This window comes from Orbicella faveolata, unplaced genomic scaffold (genome assembly GCF_042242905.1).
Source record: "Orbicella faveolata isolate gen_17 unplaced genomic scaffold, um_ofav_v1 contig_34, whole genome shotgun sequence".
Classification (NCBI taxonomy): Eukaryota; Metazoa; Cnidaria; class Anthozoa; order Scleractinia; family Merulinidae; genus Orbicella; species Orbicella faveolata.
In genome coordinates, this window is record NW_028301563.1 from 18,920,001 (window position 1) to 18,941,401 (window position 21,401).

The following is a 21,401-nucleotide window of genomic DNA, read 5'->3' on the forward strand; positions in this document are numbered from 1 at the left end:
CTCACTGCGGTTTGGAGTTTGAGGCCATGACAACTGACTTTCTTCAGAAATATAAGTGAGCCTGACAAGAAAATAGAAAAAAAGAAAAGACGAATGCAGCCGGGATGACAAGGATTTCGATCTACAAAGAAAAAGTGCCCATTCACTGTGCTTTTGTAAGTTAAATAAGTCAAAATACTTACAGTTTGTTGACAACGTAAATGCCGTCCAGTGCGTTCGTTTTCAGCAAGGACGCGACTTGTTCACGTCACGATCATACGCTGTGGTAGTCATTTTGGAATTTTTACTTCCAGTCAGCTTTAGTCAGGTCCGCCTTGTTGGATCTTAAAGTCCCTATTGTCAATAACAGGACAGACGCATGAAAAGCTGACTTCCATATTTATTTATTATTTTTTTTTTTTTCTACATAACAGTCCGCTCTCACTCGTTGACGCATCGCGTAAATTTAAATTCGTGGTCTGTGCGCTTATTGACAATAAAAAATAGCCAATGAGCGCGCGAGAAATTTTGCGGTTATCGTAAAATTTTTAACTGATTGATTAATTGACTGATTTTTGAGATATAGCCATATAGCCATAGCAACTCCTAAAAAGAACTTGCACTTTACAAACCGTCAATAAATCCCAATTTGAACAGAGAAATTTGTATTTAAAATTAACACCAAAAATGTTCTTTAATATATACCTTTAGGAAAAGTCATATCGTGACCAGAGTAAGTTAATTAAGTGCTGTTTTTGTATAAAACATCGATAACCGTGCCGATACATGTACTTTGTTCCTCCACCTTTGTTCCTCCACCACCTCCACCACGACACCAAGTTTTTTATTGCTGCATTCAACAATATCAAATGGCAGTGAAATGGGTTGAACTTTGTTCCAGTTCCTGCTCACGGAAACAAAGTTCTGTTAAGTTAACTGAATACGTGCAACGTATTCAGCAGAAAATGTTTTTATAAGCATCTCATTATATGAGAATCGCCAAGAAAACAACAATAGCATTTCTTTGCACTATACTGTAGCATCAGAAAACAACAACATCAGGAAGTATGTTTATAGGGAAGTAGGAAATTAGCAAGCACGTCATTTTTTGTTGAGTCAAGTTGCCTAACAAGGAAGTGTCTTCAATAACAAAGGCTGTTTAACGGTTATCTGTAACTTGTTGCTCTTTGAACATCATTTCCCTCTTTAACCTCCAGTAGTGACAACGAATTAAAACAGTCATTTAGTACTAGTAATGAGCAACACGACTTGACTTGTTGATTTACAATGAAATTGTACGTGCAGAACAAAACACCATAAAAGCTATTCTCTCGGTTTAGTTTCCACGGAAGCTGAACAAAGTAATAATCATGGTATCAAATTAGCCCATCTCTGATTGCACCACTTCCCAAAGCGTTAGCGATCAGTGCCACAATAGAACGGAAATGCCAACTGAAACTGTAACCGATATTCAGGCAAGGTCAACATTCCTTTGAGTATTGTCAGCGATATAAGGAAGCTAAAGCATCTCTCAATCGCTCAATTTCTTGTACAAGGAAATCAGCGAACATGGAGACCAAGAGCGCAAAGGGATCGTCTGTTGTCCTCTTTGGCTTGTCATTCAATTTAATTCTGACGTTGGCTTCACTTGGTTTCACGTGCTATTCTTTGAATCGATTTGATTCTCGTCTAACAGCAGTAGAACATGATTTGCTGGCTACAAATGGTCCATATCGGCTTGCCGATGGCGTGATTGTTGAACCAACATCTACGCATTCACCTCTAAGTGGACCGCAAAAGAAGAACAGTGTCGTCAAAAGAGCTGTCGATAATCCATCTATGTGCCGCAAATGCAGCAGCGCCTGTTTAAACTTGAATGTGCATCGACGTGTAGGTTGCTCTTTATTTAGGAAGTTCATTTAAATTTTATATGATTACTTTCGCGTTCTAAATACTGACAGACGGTTTTAAGATTTCTAATTGGTTGGTTTGTAACTCTAATATTGGGCTAGTAGTCTCGTTACGTTTTGGAAATAAAATTGATCTCAAGGGAAAGTCATATTGTCTATATGACTAGATTTATGAAAGAGGAGTAGATAAAAAAGTTCAATCTTTTGGACCAAGTGAGCTACAGATTATTATCAATGATGCAAATAGGAAAAAAAAAAAAAAAAAGCGGAGGAATTTAAAAAGAAAACAAACATGGATAGCGGTAAAGAGGATGAAAATGACATTAACCAGGTCCTTTTGAATTCAGCCATGAATTCGATTCAGTTGTTCATTTATGATGATTCTAACATTAGCTCGGACGTCTTCATACAAAGTAAAGAAAGAAGTCGATTTTATCTTCCTGTTACAATGCAGCGTCTGAAAACAACAACATCAGGAAGTCATAATTCGGACTATTTAGGGGGTCAAGCAGTATACCATGATCATCACTGATAAGAATGCGTGTTGAACGGTTATCTGAAACTTGTTGTTCTTTAAACACCACTGACCGCATTTACCTGGGATGACGAATAACGCGTCTAGGAATAATATTGATGATTCTTAGACGTATTATGTGTCTAGGTAAACACGGAATGTAAGACGCATTAAACGTACTGAGAACGAATTTCAATTTTCCACGTCTGGAATACCTGTGGTACTGGCCTGTTGTGTGCCTCAGACGTATATTTCGGTCTAGGTAAATACGAGATATATAAAACAGAGAAAGTTAACGGTAAATATTTCGCAAATTGAACTGAAGTTTGTAATCAAGCGATCAAAAATAATTTGTTGTTGAAAATCACCTTGAGAAATTTTAAAGTAAAACTGAATTGAGGACGTTTTTCTCGGGCTTTGCTATTACCATGACATCGTGTTACATTTGTGTCAATGGTTAAGGCGTGTTCACCAACAACTGTGCATTCGGCTGATGTTGTTTTCGTGACATAAGCTGATAAGGAGTGTCAGTAAAAGCCCGCCCATCAAAGCACTGGAGATTAGAGTACTTGAACCTACATGCTGACAGCCACCTTACTAACGAGAGATGTGAACTGACCTGAGTAATTTCTGTTATCTTCTGGATTGTTCAAAATAGCTTTTAACACGAAACCATTTCCAACCAATTCGCAAGGAATTCGATACTAGGGTTAAAAAAAAAAAAAAAAAAAGACAAGACAAGAGAAGAAGAGTGAAGAAAACCCAAGTAGCTAAAAAACGCTTGCACAAGTTTCAAACCATTTTGAAAAGTTTTTCGATCTTTTTCACTTACTAGAACATGACAGAAGAAAGTAGTCAGCAAAAGATAGTTTGCGTGGAAGGTAAGATTTATATAAATTCTTCTTACGAGTCAATTAACCCCAATATAGTTGGGGTTTGTTTGGTAATATTGAGAGCATTATTACTTTGATCAATAGAAATCCTGTAAAACTTTCTAGCTGAAACGCTTTTGCTACTTCTGAAGAGGAGAGCAGGCTTCTGATCGAGAAGTACAATCATAGACAATCCGTTGTCAGTCACTGACACGTGCCACATAATCGTCTATTTGGTTGGAATGAATAACGACGGATTTTTTTAAAAAACAAACAAACAAACAAACAAAAACCACGACCTCGTTAAATTCAGCGCGACGTCATTTTACTGAACGCGAAGGTTTTTTCATCATGTCGTGTAGGACCTCGAGGGTTACCAGGCCCTCCTGGTTCACCTGGTTCTACTGGTCCCCAGGGTCCTCCCGGACCAACTGGTAAAAGAGGAAGAAAGGGAACCGTGGGTCCCCCTGGACCCCAGGGAAAACGAGGTAGTAGAGGATTACCAGGACCCCCCGGACCTGCAGGCCCGTCTGGTAAATCAACACAACGTGAAGCAAGTCCTGGTAATGGACATCAGTTGGGTAAGAATTTTTTGTCCACAAAATATTTGGTCAAATTTCACATATTAAAATTCTAATATAGCGGCTTGGGCATACATCTAACCTTTGCTTTGAAATCAAATTAGAACTCATTTCTTCAACCGCTTAAACATAATTCTTTTTACCTTGAGTTTTTCTGTTTTTTTTTTTTTTTGGTCATTACTGACAGTGGTAAAACGTGGAAATACTGTGAAATAATGAAATAATATTTTGTTTTTCAGAGTTACCACATTCCATTACAAAGCCTCCCCCTGCTTTGACGGTTAAAGGGAAACATAACGTGACATTACCTTGTAAAGCAGCTGGGTTCCCACCGCCCATAATCACGTGGTACAAAGGTGGTAAAGTGATAGAAGAGGAAAGAAAGCAGTTTAAGAAAAGAAAATTGGAAATAAAGGAAATTCAGTTTGAGGACCGCGGTATCTACACCTGCACAGCGGAAAACCTGTTGGGTAGAGTTCAGTTATCGGTCAATGTAACTGTCAAAGGTATATAAACGGTCAGTTTTACTGAGCGCTATATTTGTGAAACTACCTCACTTTCGTTAGACCTCAGAGTCTCAATATCCAATCAGACTTTATTCTCGCCGAGCTTTCACTTTAACCATCTGCAGCCTCTTTCAAATGCTACATTCGTTAATAGATTTATATCTGACTTCATGTAACCTGATAATGATGTCAACAGGACACAGAATCGTTTTATCTTTTATTTTCCATTTATATCAATAGTTACTTTTCGTTTGTATAAATGTACGTATTTTTTTAGTGTTTCATTTATTATACGGGAAAAAGTGTAGTCAGTCAGTTCACAGTAGGTAAAAGGGTAAAGTCTTCATACGAGCAAAGTGGCTCATCAGGCCGTTGCTTTCTCTGCTTAATTTCAGTAGCTTACAGTGACTACTTTCCCCTAGATGGGGTGCTAGTCCATCGCAGGGCTAACTCCCCCCCCCCCCCCCCCCTCCACCACCAGCAATAAATCCGTCTGTACCCACTGTGAGATTAAAGTGCCTTGCCTAGGGACGCAGCTCAGTATCCCCAGCCAGGGCTTGAACCCGGATCACTCGATCCGGTGGAAAGCACACAAAACTCGAAGCCACCTCGCCTCCACGGTTAGTCCATTATATAATCTCTAATATTTTGAGTCTGTTTATTCTTCCGTCATATCTGTTATTTTTGCAGTACCAACGAAATTCGTCACAAAACCAAAGAAATCGGTAACCGCTTACAAATCGTGGGACACAGTTCTCAAATGTCACATCTTTGGCTACCCTTTCCCAGTGATCACGTGGACAAGATCACTCAAGCAACTGCCAATCAACAGACATGTCATTGACGGTAACAAAATTACGATTAAAAACACAACAGAGGATGATGACGGTGCGTACGTTTGCCAGGGAGCTAATGAACTGGGGAGTGTGATGGCAGTGATATGGATTTTTGTAAAGGATGTCGGTAAGCTAAAATTCTCGAATAAAATGTATCAATTAATAGAAAAGAAAGCGTATTTCTAACGGTTGTGTTTACTCTTTCTTTAGTGAATCCTTACATTGTGTCAAGTCCTCCAAGTGAGATTCAAGTGCGGAATGTCGGTGATTCAGTCATGTTAAATTGCTCTGCTCGTGGCTCGCCGCTGCCTAGCGTCAAGTGGTTCAAGGATAAGAATAAAATTATTCCTGTCGCAACACATGACGAGAAGGATTTAATAAGAAGTGAAATTCTTATTCCTCGTTTCAAGCCGAATGACGCTGGTAACTACAGCTGTGTATTTCAAAACGACAAGAAGGGAACAGCCACAGCCAGCACAAGCTTAGGTAGGAAGATAATATTATCATTCTCAAACTTTTAATAGTTCATCAAGTTTAAACCAAAGAAAAAACACAAAAACATGCCTCTTGTTTGTATATCTTTATATTTCAATAAAAAGTCAATGTAACAGACGCTCTCAATTTTAAACAACCTGCTTTCTTAGAATGCAGTTTGCTCTCACACCTTGACAGCTTCTGTACGGTTCTATGACGCCATGAGGCTGTTGCAAGATAAGACTGTAAAACTAGTTGGAGGCTACAATAGTTTCTTTCCAAATGCAAACGTTTATGACACACACAAAAATAATCCTAAAAAATGGCGCGACCATGTTTTGTTGTGTTGTAAAATACTTGAAGAGTGCGAGACAAGAGTACCCCAGAAGCAGGAAGAAACATTCGTCTATCGCCTCTTTTCTCACCCTACACTTCTTCTATGCTCTCGCCACTTTTTAGTTCCTTACGTTCTTTAGGATAGGACAAAGCCTGTAGGACAATTAATATTTGTTAATTACAATTAACAATTATACATTGAAATCGAGGTGAATAGTGGCAGAATATTCCGAGTCTCGAAGCCTCGAAGCGGCGAGGTAAAGATTTTGCCGCTTTTCACCAAGATGGAAAAGAATAATTGTTTCAACATCATTTATAAACATGAAAAGATCTTAACAACAGCAAAAAGGAAACCATTAAAAGCCGATTTAAATCCCAATTCCCTGTATGAGACGTGCCTGCAGGGAATCATAGTCGTTGTATTTATCACCTTGCTCTGGATATTTACCATAATGAATACAACTACCTTAATTCCCTATGGATACGTCTTACAGAAGGAGTTGGCCATCGATCTTTCAATTCACGCTTGGGAAACGTGCAAGCTATGCAGAGCATGTGCGAAACAATTTACAGAATCTTCAAACATGGCAAATCCAATTTAAAACGTCGGCCTGAAAAATACTTGAAATGAAAAATAGAACGTGCGCAGGATTGTAGTGAAAACTGGATATATTCTTGCAAAATTGAGGTCTCTTGAATACTTGTGGAGATACTTTTTTAAGTCGGCTCCCTAGAGTAATTACGAACCTCCCTATATAGCGCGAGTTAGGAAAGGAAACTTAGTTAATATCTCTCAGAGTTTTCCCTGTAGAGGTTTACTAGTAAGGGCACTGTTAAAAAAAGGCGTGTATTTTGGTTGTCAATTTTTGGATTAAGGCCGTTAACATGGCAACATCTCATCTAATTACAGGCAGATGTGTTCCTGATTTTGGCTTAAACTCCGTAATATATATACTTCCCTTCGGTGAAATGTTCTCATACTTCCCCACATCGTTAAAATGATATTGCTTGACATTTTGAATTGGCAAAAAGTCAAGGCTGTTCAGACGGTTTTTCCAATATTCTGGAATTTTTCATTATTCTAAATATATTAGACTAGGAATTTCATTATGAAAGTGAGTGCTGTCGAAGGTCGATAAAACGGTGGGAACTGAATTGAACAGTCAACAGGTCTGGAAATTTTTTTATCTTTGGAGGGTAGAGGTGTCCAGAGTAGGCCCTCGCTGGATGATTTGTAATAATTACGACAGCAAGTGGTGTTTTAGAAAAATGGCCCATCGTTAGGCTTACGGAGTTGTTTGACCCATATTGGGAAATTGCTGAAAATGCTTTGTTGTTTGTGGGCCGGGGAAAGTGGTTGAAAATGTAGGTAGTAGCAAAATAGAGGTGCTGTTCTAAAAGGTGAGAGGAAATTATTTTTTATTGTTGATTTGATAAGTCATTAATCTGATAGATGTTGGGAATTATAAATGACAACTATACTCAAATATTGGAAAATTCATCCTGATACAATGTGTATCTTGACAAGATGCCAAAGTTTCTAACTTCAAGTATGTGTTAAAATTTGTTTCTCATTTACACATTTAAACTGTTTTCATTTGGAACTGTAACTTGAACAACGAGTTAGAAAATAATGTTATATGCCATAAACTTGATACAAAATATTCTTGACTGGAGTAATTCCTTTTCAATGTGAACAATAACAGTGACTATAGAAATATGTCTAACTTGAACAATGAATTCTTTGCGAAAGGGTTTTGGCAAAGATACTTAAATCAGTAGTAAGTAGGATTAAAATTTCTTCCTATATCTGTATGAAATATAATCAACCAATATGCAGTGGGTAACAATAACAGTAACTATAAAAATATGTCTACCTTGAACAATGATTTATTTGTTGTATGATGGCAACGTCAAACAACTGACAGCGTACGAAAGATTCGAAAGTCGAAAGCGTCTGACAGCGTGCTGCTCAATTCTCAAGCGTGGATCTATAAAATAAAAACAGCCAAACACAAATTGATCTCTTTCCGTTCGCGACCTTGATGAATAACTACACAAGAAAATGAACACATTTTAATAGCAAATGAAAACATTCAGAAAATACTTACCTAATTGTATGATGGCAACGTCAAACAACTGACAGCGTACGAAAGATTCGAAAGTCAAAAGCGTCTGACAGCGTGCGAGGATCTCTCACGTGCAAAGTGATCTCACGCGTGGATCCCGGATGATATGACAGCCATGTGATGTGCGCGTTATTGTCGTTTCAATTGTCCCGGATAATACTCTACTGCGCAGGCTTCGAGTCTTACATCCGAGAAAATTTTGGATTTTTCGCCCTACAGAGAAGAATAGTGTGCTGTCTCGCTAACGCTTGACAGCAATTAGCTCTGACAGATTTTTTTTAAAAAATAGGGCATTTTATAGGAAAGAATTATATGCGGTTAGAACTGAGCCAAATTAAAAAAAAAAAAAAAAATTCCCCGAGCGGAACGTGAGAAAACTGGTATTTCTTTGGTCACGCTGACGTCACAAAAATTAGAAAAACACGCGTGGTTACTTATTTAAGCGCGTTTATGCGACGCCAAGTATCGCGTGCGAGAAAGCAAGAGTAAATTAGAGCTATTTTCCCGGTGATTTATAGAGCTTTTTCCGTCATACTTTTTTTGGCCAAAGGCTTAAACACATTGCTAACAAGTGCAGACTATTGCTACTTTTACCGAAGTGATTTAACGCCTTTCAAGTGCTTAAGTGGTTTTCGTTTCTTCTTTTTAGGTTACTTGCGTCATTTTGCACGTACGATTAATACTGACGTCTGGCAGGCAATGGTAGCGCGCTATCAAGTCTCAGAAAAACTGTAGTAAGCCACCTTTTAAAAGGAAATTTGCGCTAATTGTTCCCGCGCATCCTTACTGCGCACGCGAATTCACACGACGCGTCTCGCATGAGAGCGCCCGCTAAGTAATAAGATGAACAATGATAGGGTAAAGGGCCATTGCTATAGCTTTGCGTGGATTTAACGACCTTAGACGTTCGGTGACACCAATTTTTCTTTTGATGGATCATTTTTTTCCGCCGATTATCCACTAGCGAAAAAATGAAGAAAATCTATCGACTATAAGTTTGACTTTTTCACAAAATGCACCACCGTATTCCGTTTTTTTTCTAGCTCTTCGTTTCTCTGTGCGACGCTTTCAAATGCCTCGTGAAGGGTTAAGTTCTGTGAAAACGTTGGTAACAGACCCACTTCTACTAAATATGACTAAGATCGTTTGCCTCCGTTGACGCACCTTCGTTTTCGATATTTTAACTATAAACCCCTGTAGACAATGCCGAATTACGCGCACCAATTTTTCAAAATCAAGGTAGTTTTCCACACGCTTCATCTCTAAAACAAATTTTTGCAAGTAGCTCATTATCTGACTGCTGCCAATGAACCCACTGTATTCCCTTCTGCCAATGATCGGAGAGGAGCGACATGGCGGTCAGGTTTGCTTTATAGACTGATAAAATCTTTGATTATCAGAGACATGTTCCAAAGCTAGTCGAACGTCGAGCGTTGGTAAATCCTTTCTTACTTTTTAAATCTTTCAGGCCAAATTTCGTAACCCTCTTTATGTTTTCTGATACAGCATCTTCTTATATTCTTAGAATTTCCGATTCATTAACAATAGGAAAATGCGAGTTACGCCGACTATTTTGTTTTTATTTAATAAATTATTATACACTGGGTAGGGATTAAGTAATGCTCATTAGCCAAAGAAAGCGAACCAATCGGATTACTTAGAACACCAAGATCACTGAGTATTGTATATAGGTATGATAATTATAGGGACACGTAAAATACCATCATTTCATCAACGTCTATATAATAAATTTGTCTCGTTATCAAGGAATACAACTATACGTATTTTGAATTTTTGTTGCCCCCTCACGATTTCTTTTTAGATAGATTTCTCTCAATATTATTTAAATGTTGTTAAAACGCCCGTATTCTGTTATTTTTTTTTAAGTCTTAGTCAATTGTGGTGATCCTGGTTCTCCATTAAACGGTCAAAAACGCGGATCACGATACTGGACTGGGGAATCTGTGTCGTTCGTTTGTCATCCGGGATATCGCTTGATTGGACCAGCCGCTAGAATGTGTCTGCCTTCCGGTAACTGGAGTGGTGTACAGCCTTCATGTAAGTAAATAAAGTTTAGGTCATGTTATTTTCTCTGCATTTTTTTTCTTCTATGAATTTAGGTTTCAACAAGTTATCGGAGCGGTTAGATTTAGTTTGTCGTTGTTGTTGTTTTTGGTCTTAATCACATTCTACAACCACGAAGAACAATCTACGAGATACGCAGTATGATGTGATTTCAGAGAATGTTCCATGGTAGCAGTGAGGTGGTGATTTCAAAGTCTCATGTATAAAACGCATGACAATAAGTAAGCGTAAAAATAACAAAACATTAACATCTGTATTCAAATTACTTTTCTTAGCCGCAGTAACGAAGCGGTTTGATCTATCTTTGACTGGCTCGTTCTTTTTGTTATTGCTCTTATGGTGACTTCCTACAGAGAGTTTAAGAGCCAGTCTTCTGTAAAATGTTTCAATGTATTGTTCCTAGTCAAATTATTATTTCTTTATTACGCCCAAGTCTTTAACCACATATGTGAAAGTTGAAAAATACAAACGGTAATAAAGGGTAGCGAAAATGAAGGACCCAGTATATATTTAAAGTGCCACTGAAACGAAATTTTCGTATGTGAGATTTTTGCTTAGTAATAAAATTTCAACTTTACTTGGAAACACTGCAGACTTTTTTTTCGCATACGGTAAGGGAAAACTGCTTTTTCAGCCATTCGAAGTTGGCTGGTTAAGCCCAAAATTGGCGGCCATCTTGGCGCGGCCAAAACAGCCTAGTGACGTCACTGGTTGTATTACTCTCATGCCGCGCTGAAAATTTAGAGTGATTATGGGAGAAGAGATACTCTTCGACGCCCCCCAAAAAACATCTTAAGGACATATCAGAGCTATAAAGCAGATAATAACAGTAGTCTTAGACATGAAGAGGTGGAGAGTCGATCCTGGGGTTTTTCAGTCTATTTGATTGGATATTTGCAGGATATTTTATGTAAGCAAGCAAACGAGTGGGAGTTCTTAAATCGCAAAATGATCGGGACTCTTGGTGAAATGGCCAACACTCAATTAAACAACATCTACACTCATAAGGAAAAAAAAGACGTAAAAACAACAGAAAGCGGCTTTTGAAAATATTATCCGGAGTGCTGCTGGACGAGTCGCAGCAACAACGCTTCGAGTTTTCGAGTCGCTTCGCTTTGAGGAAACCGGACGCTTTGTGAGTTTCACCGCGCACGAGATTGTGCCACAGTCACCTTAAGTCATGCTAACTATGGTTGTACCTGCTACATCCTACAAGTTATCACAACAGCAACAATTTAAGAAACCCTCTTATTTTTTATGGCGGAACGAATTTAAACTATAAAGGCAAACTGAGCTGCCATGACCAAACAGGTATGTTTTCTGGAAACGGGAGAAAGCGTTACAATGTCGGCGGCGAAAGGTCATATATGCAAATTAGTTCAAATTCTGTTTAATAAACCTTCGAAGGGAGTGTAAACTAGTGACGTTTTAACGAATTGCTTTGAACTTGGGAAGTATTAAATGAAGATCATAGACATACGTATGTGCTAAAGAACTCAAAATAATCCATCGGCCGTGAAATATTGCAATTGGGAGATACGTGTAAAAGAGAAGCGGAATTCCCGCTTTGTTAATACTGACACGTATGCGGCGATAAAGCAAACCCTGCTGCGAATCACAATTTTCAAAGATACATTTTGTCTACCACAACAACTCTCACTTATAAGTATCATACAAAGATGTCCTCTGTGTGTAAAGAAGTACTCGACTCAAAGCTTGTGGACCGTTAATAACTTCGTGATTGTGCGTATGGCTTATGCGCTTACGGCTTTTAATGCAGTAAAGATTTTTTTTTTTTTTTTTTGCCGAGGATATATTCGAACCTTGTTAATAGACCTTAGATAAATGTGGGAATCCAAATTTCAGAATCAGGCTGAAGACAAACGACGAAATATCGTGTTTAGGCTTCAGGACGTGATATAAAAGTTGCCACACTCTTCTTCGATCGATTGATCTTCAATCGAGTACTCGAAATGTTCGAAAAGTATGCTGAGCTGTTCTAATCTGTAGCATTTATTTTGGTGAATCTACACTCTTTGGCACCCTCCAACGTTTATGATGTGTATTTCCTGTCAAGGCTGGACAGAAATTACAAGGTAGAAAACTAGTAGGTATCGACAATATGAAAAATAAACTTGAATAAATCAAGTGAAATCAAGAGAGAATCTTAGCGCTTCTTGTGTGAATACAACCAGTGACGTCACAAGGTCCTTAAATTCGGTTCCAGAGCCCGGACACAGTTTTGCTCCAAAAAGTCGATCTCAGCAGCTAAAAAAAGCACTTTCCGCTAGAATTTGACAGGGATAAAGTTCGCCATTATTTTAAGCACGTTTGAAACTATAGATTGGGCTAATAAAAGAGAGTACGAAAATTTCGTTTCAGTGGCACTTTAAGAGAGGACTGGGTATTTGCAGTTTTAATTGTATTTTTTTTTTCTCAAAATCTTTCGATTCGGTACGGCCCTGCCTCGAAACGGAATAAGAAATCGGCTCTGATTTAATGTCTCTACAAAATGACATATAAACCTGAAAGACATGTTTTTCGCAAACTTGGAAAGTGTGAACATTTGTCTATTTAAAATTAGATCAAAACCAAATTAAGAAAAGACTAAAGAACAGATTTCAGATTTCCTCGCAACTGTCGTAAGCCACCTTAAATACCATATATTACAGTTCGTACTACCACAATATGTCACTAATCAATGATAAGTGACATAGCGCTTTGTTTTAGAGTGGTTTTATTTAACCCGTAAAACTGATATTGCAAATGTAAACGCCACAACTTCGTACTAGTTCCTACTATCCCCCTTTAGTTAGTAATTCTTTTGTTTTCTAGTCTTTGTTTTTGTATATCACGCACTAATGCTAATTAACAGACAATATTACACACTAACAAGTAGTTTCTGTTTCACGGATTCACTAAAATCACTCTGTTCCTTCATCCTGTAACATCTATTCATTTGCATCCTAAGTAAGCCTTCATTTAACAAATAAAGGAGCCTGACCCGGCAATTGAGAACACGAGGGAAATGTAGAAAACAAGAGCCGCAGGCGATTGTTTTCTGCATTTCTCGAGTGTTTTCAAATGTCCGGAGTGTTTTATCACGGTGTAATATATGGCTTAGGCTTCTTTATTTGCTTTATGATATAGATTTTACACGCGCAAAACAATAAAACACACTTTTTTATATTATAATGTACTGTATTGTACTGTACTGTACTGTACTGTACTGTACTGTACTGTACTGTACTGTACTGTACTGTACTGTACTGTACTGTACTGTACTGTACTGTACTGTACTGTACTGTACTGTACTGTACTGTACTGTACTGTACTGTACTGTACTGTATTGTACTGCACTGCACTGCAGTGCACTGCACTGCACTCTACTGCACTACATTGTACTGCGCTGTACTGTATTGCATTGTATTGTACTGTACTGTACTGTACTGTACTGTACTGTACTGTACTGTACTGTACTGTACTGTACTGTACTGTACTGTACTGTACTGTACTGTACTGTACTGTACTGTACTGTACTGTACTGTACTGTACTGTACTGTACTGTACTGTACTGTACTGTACTGTACTGTACTGTATTGTAATATAGGTCGCAGAATGTGTCCCTTTATTGAAAGCCTCCAGGATGGTGTTACTCACGGACGGCCGTTCTGGGAAGGTAAACATGTTTCATTTTCATGTGATCCTGGTTACTGTCTTAAAGGATCGTCAGAACGAGTCTGCCTGAGAAATGGTTCCTGGACAGGAGTTCAACCTTCATGTGGCAGGAGACACTGAGTCCTTTAATTACCTTATTGATAATAAACAAACCTGGGAGGGCACAGCTAACAATGCGTATCATGGGCGCTTTCCATTCGACCAAAACTTCCGTAATTTTCGAAACGGGGACAAATAGTGCGGAAATTTCCTAGGATAAGTTCCAGAAAATCCGGAAATTGTTCAATTTCCGAAAAGCGAACCATTCAACCGAAAATTCCGGAAATTCCGGGATGAAAATCAAGTGGCACCGAAATTTCCAGGGAGAAATGTTCGAAAATTTGGGTATAGCTCACGAGGTTGTCCTCTTTTTCGGAAATTATGCAAATTCGCAATTTTCCTATTCAGCGCTAGTTCTTTTGGCCGCGATCACAGCGAGTTGGACATACTGCGACGCGCATTCGGAGATGGAAATACTTTAGAATCTTTCCACTTTTATCTCGATAAATACTAGCTACAGTTGAATTCGTCAAGAGAACGTTTTCTAAAAATAATGTCCCCGTGATGTACTTGTTTGTTTTGCATAGGCTGGCTAGGAAATGTACAAAGATTTATAACGCGTGCGGAACAATTGTTCGACTCATTAAACCCTTTGTTTTGCTACGTCTTCGCTACCGTTATGGTTTGTTAAGGTCCCTGCTGTTGTGGTTTATAAAAAGTCACGACGTCGACTTATCAGTGTTCTGTTTGCTTCTATATTTGCGATTTAAATCTCGAAGTCATTGAAAAATTCCAAGCGAACAAAATTGTGCGGCTTGTCATTTTTTACACTGGAAAAGTCTGTACCATTCGCCCATGGAAATTTCCGGAAATTCACACCGGAATTTTGGGTCGAATGCAAAGCGCCCCATGAGTAACTTTTATCAAAACAATGATGTTGTCGTCACTGCAGAGTAGCGTGCAATTAACAAATTCACGTCAGTTTTTTTTTATGCGTCTGTCCTCTTATTGATGATAAATTGCGACATAACATTGTCAAAACATAACATTGTTAAAAGTCTGTAAAAAGTCTGAGACCTTTCGATGTTTTATCTTCAGCATAGTTTTGTCATCCGTGGTTGTGATCGTGTCTTTTAAGATTCTGTATAAAAAGATCTAACTGTATCATGGAAAAATGGGCGCGTGGCCATACTTCCATGATAAAGACCTTTAAAGGCAGTTAATATCATGCAACCATTTGTCAACTCGATGGTTTAGCACGATTCTGTTTGAAAGTAGAAACTTATGAAGCCGATTCCAGTAAGTAGCTAGCTGTAAGGCACAGGGTATCCCTATTACCGCTAAATTGACAATAATAATTAATAACAATAATTTATTGATTTATAGTGCGCTTTTTAACATACCGGGTGATCAAAAGCGCATTACAACAATGAATAACCTAAAACTATACAAGTATTAAAAATCTACAATAAAATTTAAAAATAGTAAACAACACTACATCATCTATTTATATATACATATTTAAGAAATGCAATAACACCACCTATGTTAACGTTTTCTGCGTAAACAACGATAGGAATATAGACTAGGAATAAGCAGTAGATCTGTTTACGCTCAGAGGGACATCCCAAGAGCATAGGTGACTCATAAATGATGAACAGTTCAGGTTTCTCTTAGTAATAGGCAAGGCACTTTATGGAAATTTACAGGACAGCAGCTGCCCTATGTTGGCAATTCAATAAGCCATTTTGGATCTATGGAAATTCTAACTTGGCTCCGAGGCTTGGGGGAATAAAACAAAATAATTTACATCAAGGTTGGAGGATTAATTTGTTGTTGTTGTTATTGTTGTTTTTAATCCCTTCAGCCTCGAAGCCATTTTAGAATTTTAACATGTCGAAAATGGTATATTACCTTTACAAATATATAAGAAAACTCTCGAAAGAAGAAAGTGAACTAAACAGTGGTTCTGCTGTGTGTCGTTTTCGACTTCTTAGACGGCGAGGTACAGAATTCTGTAAACATTTAAATGCAACGTAAGATCTCATCTCTTCTGATACTGCATAACTGTGACAACAATTTATTTCCTTTTTTGCTGCTTTGTAACTAAGACCAAATTTTTCTATTGCGAGTCAGCCTTCTTCTTTTCGGTTGCCTTTATATCCTACCGTATAAAATATCAGTTAAAAGTTCTGGGCTTATTTGTTCTAGGCTTATTTGCTGGACTTATTTATGGCGAGAGAGTTGTGAAGTATCTTCGGGGCTCATAAACATCTTTCTTATTCGAGTAGATTTTGAAGTTGTGTTATTAAAACATAATACACTCTTAACTTGTGATTCGATTCATGGTGAATATCAAATTAATTTATTATTATTCGGGGGCATAGCTCAACGCAAACGGTAGTTGCAAAATTTTCAGTGTTTGAAGCAAACGATGACCACAGAAAAGCTTGCTCAGGCAGAAGTAAGCTTTTCCACCGCAACATTTCAGTTACGAAATGAAAAAAAAACTTGACTAGACTGAACATCGTGTAAAAAGCTGCTCGACAGACGAAAGCCAGCCATAAAGTGGTGCTAGGCTTTTAGTTAAAGTCGTTAGATTTCGCTGAAGGGTTGAGCACAAGGAAAGAAGTAGCGACAATATGTGGAGCATTACTTACTTTACTTTACTTACTTTCCCAGCTCCATTACACAACTTCCCGATGATCATCAAATTTGAAAAAACAATTTAAGCTCAACTTTACTTGGACTCTAAGAAGAGTATACAAAGTAGTTCAAGAGACTGAAATGCCTTTTCCACCCAAGAGAAAATTAGCACTTTGAATAATGACCCTAATAACCGCTGCGAAATTAGTATAGGTAATCATACGGTTTCGAGTTCAATTTGGAATTAATTTGCACGAGTGAGTTTTTCAAAAAGCTGAAATTGCACGAGCCGTTTCGGCGAGTGTAATTTCAGCTTTTTGAAAAACTCACAAGTGCAAATTAACTCCAAATTGAACGAGAAAAACCGTATGATTGCTTATTAATAATATAAACATGAAAAAATTCGCGCGGAGGAAGTGCCGGAAGATCTTTCTTGGAGCCATGTTTTCTTATTTGAGAAAACTTTTTTCAAAGTTTCAACACAAAATATTCGTCATCATTTTACCTGATATCATTTTCTTAGAAAAATTCCTATAATCTTTCAGTCAATCATAATCCAGAATTTTGATGTGTAATTTGTACTGGTGTTACACTTTTTGCACTGCTGTTATACTTGAACTGCACTGCTCTTAGCCAATCAGAATCGAGTAATTTTTTCATGTGTATTATTAGTGATATAATTATATAAATTATCGGCAGGAGCCATAATCGGGGACGGAGACCGTAAGTATTGGGATCCGCGCGCACCTATGTCACGCTCTCGTTGTCACGTTGCGTGATCAAATGGTGAGAGTTGCAAGATTCTCTTGCAGATTTTTCACAGCGATGGTAGGGAATAAGGCAAGGAGTTAGATCCAGGGCTCTTATATGTAGTTTTATGCTCTGAGCTGATGGACAAGGTGAGTTTTTGAGGGTCGAAAGGTAAAGTCTGCATGCGAGCCAAGTGGCCCATCAGGCCGGAGCTTATCCCGGTTTCTGTAGCATGAAGCGACTAGGAGTATTTCTACTCCCCCCTGGATGGGATGTTAGTCCATCGCAGGGTTACCCCCAGCATTAAGTTCGCCGGTACCCATTTATACACGTGGGTGGAGAGAGGCACTGTGAGAGTAAAGTGTCTTGCCCAAGAACACAACACAATGTCCCCGGCCAGGGCTCGAACCCGGACCGCTCGATCCGGAGACGAGCGCACTAACCATGAGGCCACCGTGCCTCCCCTTTGAGGGTCGAAAACAAGACTTCAATTTCGCACTGTTAATGAATAATATGTGCTCGCGCTAGTTGAACGCGTAAGCTTTTGCGTTTGTTCTGTAAGGAAAAGTTATGAAAGAAACTCTTTACTCTGGTATCGAGTTGATCGAGAGTTTCCCAAACAATGCTTAATCATAACCAAACCCTGTTTTTAATAGTTTCTTATTGCTTCTGTTTGTTTGGCGAGTTTGCAAAAGTTTTTTTAAAGGAAAGTCTGACCCATACATAAGTAATTCATTTGCATAGTGCAGCGCGTGCACCTTGAAATCTGAGTCGGTGTTTTCAATTGTCAACAAATCTTGACAAAGATTTCTTTCGTCGTCTTTTGCGCTGAGATGCTACAACAATTTTCACCAACGCCAAAAGGCTACTAAAATCATGCGTATTTCTTTAACATAGTGAAATTTTACACTGCGAAAATAGAATAGACAAGGAGTTTTGATAACTCAACCAACGAAATCGAAATCGTTTTTCGAGTTGATTAAAGAAAGCGTCATCGTAACTTTGCTGATTATTTCTGCTGTATTCACATATTTTCAGCTAAGCTTTTAATATGTTCTCAAACATTTATCAGCCTTAAGCATATTTTAAAACTAGAGATATTGTACGTTTTCACACGGAAGTGAGGAAGTCCAATTTGTCATGTTTTACTCACTGTACAAAACAAACATCGGCGGGCGCTCTAACTCATCGACAACAGACAAGTTATTCGATTTTTACACAAACAAAACTGAGCAGCATCTACAGACATAAACTTTATTGTCACTTTTTAGGCCTTGATAAAGCATCAAGCGTTGCTTACAATTCAGGCGAAACTCAAACTTGCAATAGACCAATTTCGTTATATTAAAATTCAGCCTAAAACAATAGACCTCAGCACGAGGCTCCGGGGAATAAATACAGAGTTTCTGGGGTCTATTTCCCGAAGCCTCGTGCTGAGGTCTATTGTTTTAGGCTGAATTTTAATATATCGAAATTGGTCGATTACTTTGTTTTGCTTTTCGGTCGAGGTAGACCTGGCAAAATCCTCGCAAGCGTGTGGCAAGAGGAGGGAAACTTTGAGGTCCTGAAGCGATGCTATATCCAAATATATCCAACTGGATTTTTGCTGTGTTATGGAAAAGCTGTTAATCTTCAACATATGTGAAACTTAGAGTGGAGTAATGTGGAGCTCTTGTAAAAGAAGCAGCGGAACACAACTTGTTCAGCGATATAAAGCGCGACAAAACTAAATTCGACCCTGTCTTACTTCACTCAAACTGTAGCAGCTTACGACGAAAATACTGGAGCAAAATTCCAACAGACATGAACGTATTGATTTGTGGACCAAAATCGTTAAACATTTCGAGAATTCCCCGCGCCATATCCGCAAAAATCCACGCAGCATGTACGCGCGTGTGCCGCACATGATGGCGCAATTTGTTCTAAAAATAGAAAAATTGTCCCATATCATATGGACAGCCCCAATACTAGAAATAGCACGCGTTTACGGTCTCCGTCCCCGATTATAGCCCCTGTTATCGACCTTAGTTTTCAGAGCCATAGTTAATATACAACACCGTTATATCAGGGTAAGTTTGCGAGTGCATCTGAGGGCTTTAGGGAGCAGACATTATACATCGTACATCATACATAACGGTAGTCTGGGGAAGTCACGAGAGAACGACGACATCAGAAACTTTAAAACAGGCTGTGCCACGAATCTAAAGCTTCAAGGGGCCAGGTCACGCTATTTTAGGTAATTTTGTTTAATTTTGTTAATTATGAGCTCTAAACGTCAAATTGGCAGAGCAAAAGTCTTTCGTTTGTAAAATCACGGCCACATAACAACTGAGATTTGAAAAAAGGTGGGCCGACGTTTTTCAAATTTACCCAAATGCAATCCATTTTAATCCTTTCCAGTTTTGTCCATCCATGTCCCTTCTTGGCTTTCCTGTGTTTTGCTTGAGATCTTTTATAGTTTTGAGCCGTTTTTGTGATATTTTAATTAATTCTGTTAATATTTAATTAATATAACTTAGAATACTGTGAGTAAGCTTCTTTAAATAATTTCTTAGAAACGAGAATGAAACTCTTCTCTAAATCGGTTTTACCGTGAACCTTTGGCCAACTGAAATTGTTTTGTATCTCTTCGTAAAATCTTTTTGCATTTTACCTCGAGTGTTTTCTTCGTACCTTTCGGCCTACTGGATCATGACGCTGTGGAGAACACGCTGGCAACAAAACCCTTGCGAACATTTCACAAAGCAAAGCAAGCAATCAAAGCAACACTGTGTTATAAAATTATATTTATTAAGTCACTATATATTGTTAAATCCACCAAAAACACACTGCACGCCATTCCCAGAATACGGCAGGATATGGCAACGATAAACAAATTAGAGAAGAAAACGTCTTGGTTGCGGATGAAAAGAAACACGCATGACCAACTACTAAAGGCACCAGCGTTTGCCATCTGGAAGGAGGGTTTTATGCAACAATATATCCCGTATTAAACCAGGAACCATAATCGGGGACGGAGACCGTAAGTCTCGGGATTCGCGCGCACCTATGATATGGGACAATTTTTCTATTTTTAGAACAAATTGCGCCATCCTGACGTCATACATCCGCGCGTATTCACGCACATGTCAGGGGCTCTCGCGTGGATGTTGTCACGTTACGTGATCAAATGGTGAGAGCTGAGAGATTCTCTTGCGTATTTTTCACAGCGATGGCAGGGAATAAGGCAGGGAATACGAACCAGGGCGCTTATATGTAGTTTTATGCTCTGAGCTAACGGAAAAGGTGGGTTTTTCAGGGTCGAAAACAAGACTTCAATCTCGCGCTGGGAAGGAATAATAAGATCTGCTCACGCTAGTTGTAAGCTTACGCGTATGTTTTTGTGTTTGTTCTGACTTAAGAATATAGCAAGAAAGCTCTCTACTCTGGTATCGAGTTAATATGTCAGTTTTTCAGACAATGGTTCGTCATAACAAAAACCTGTTTTGATGGTTTCTTATTGTCTCTGCTTGTTTGGTGAGTTTGCAAAAGTTTTTGAAAGGAAAGTCTGACGCGTACAATTAGCTCATTTGCATAGTGCAGCTCGTGCACTTTCAAGTCCGAGTCGGTGTTTTCAATTGTCAACAAATCTTGACAAAGATTTTTTTCGTTGTCTTTTGTGCTGAGATGCTGTAACAAATTTCACGAACGCAAAAAAGGCTACTAACATCATGTGTGTTTCTTCAACATAAGCATAGTGAAGTTTTACACTGCGAAAATGAAAATAGACAAGGAGTTTTTATAACTCGATCAACCAAATCGAAATCGTTATTCCAAGTTGATTAAAGAAAGCGTCATCGTAACTTTACTGATTATTTCTGCTTTATTCACATATTTTCAGCTTAGCTTTTAATATGTTCTCAAACATTTATCAATCTTAATCATATTTAAAAACTGTAGAGTTATTGTTTGAGTTCGATGTACGCTTTCACACGAAAGTGCAGCGGAAGTACAATTTGTCATGTTTACTGACTGTACAAAACACGCATCGGCGGGCGCTCTCATTCATCGACAACAGAGAATTTAC

At 38.4% G+C, this 21,401-nt stretch overlaps 2 protein-coding genes across 2 annotated transcripts in view; both read left to right on the forward strand.

Moving 5' to 3' along the window:
• The first annotated feature begins 1,463 nt into the window (after nucleotides 1-1,463).
• The window catches only part of LOC110068148 (uncharacterized), a 77,344-nt gene continuing 57,406 nt past the window's right edge, over nucleotides 1,464-21,401 (forward strand). The window contains exons 1-2 of the mRNA XM_089271125.1: nucleotides 1,464-1,869; nucleotides 3,239-3,284. Coding sequence (XP_089127251.1) covers nucleotides 1,549-1,869; nucleotides 3,239-3,284 — 367 coding nt within the window. The 5' untranslated portion in view covers nucleotides 1,464-1,548. The remainder of the gene's footprint in view (nucleotides 1,870-3,238; nucleotides 3,285-21,401) is intronic.
• Nucleotides 3,583-17,261, forward strand: LOC110053352 (roundabout homolog 1-like; the record flags this gene model as incomplete). Its single annotated transcript, XM_089271374.1, has 6 exons — nucleotides 3,583-3,856; nucleotides 4,096-4,362; nucleotides 5,053-5,325; nucleotides 5,409-5,684; nucleotides 10,025-10,195; nucleotides 13,833-17,261. Coding segments are annotated over 6 exons (1,449 nt in total), but the record flags the coding sequence as incomplete, so codon positions are not given.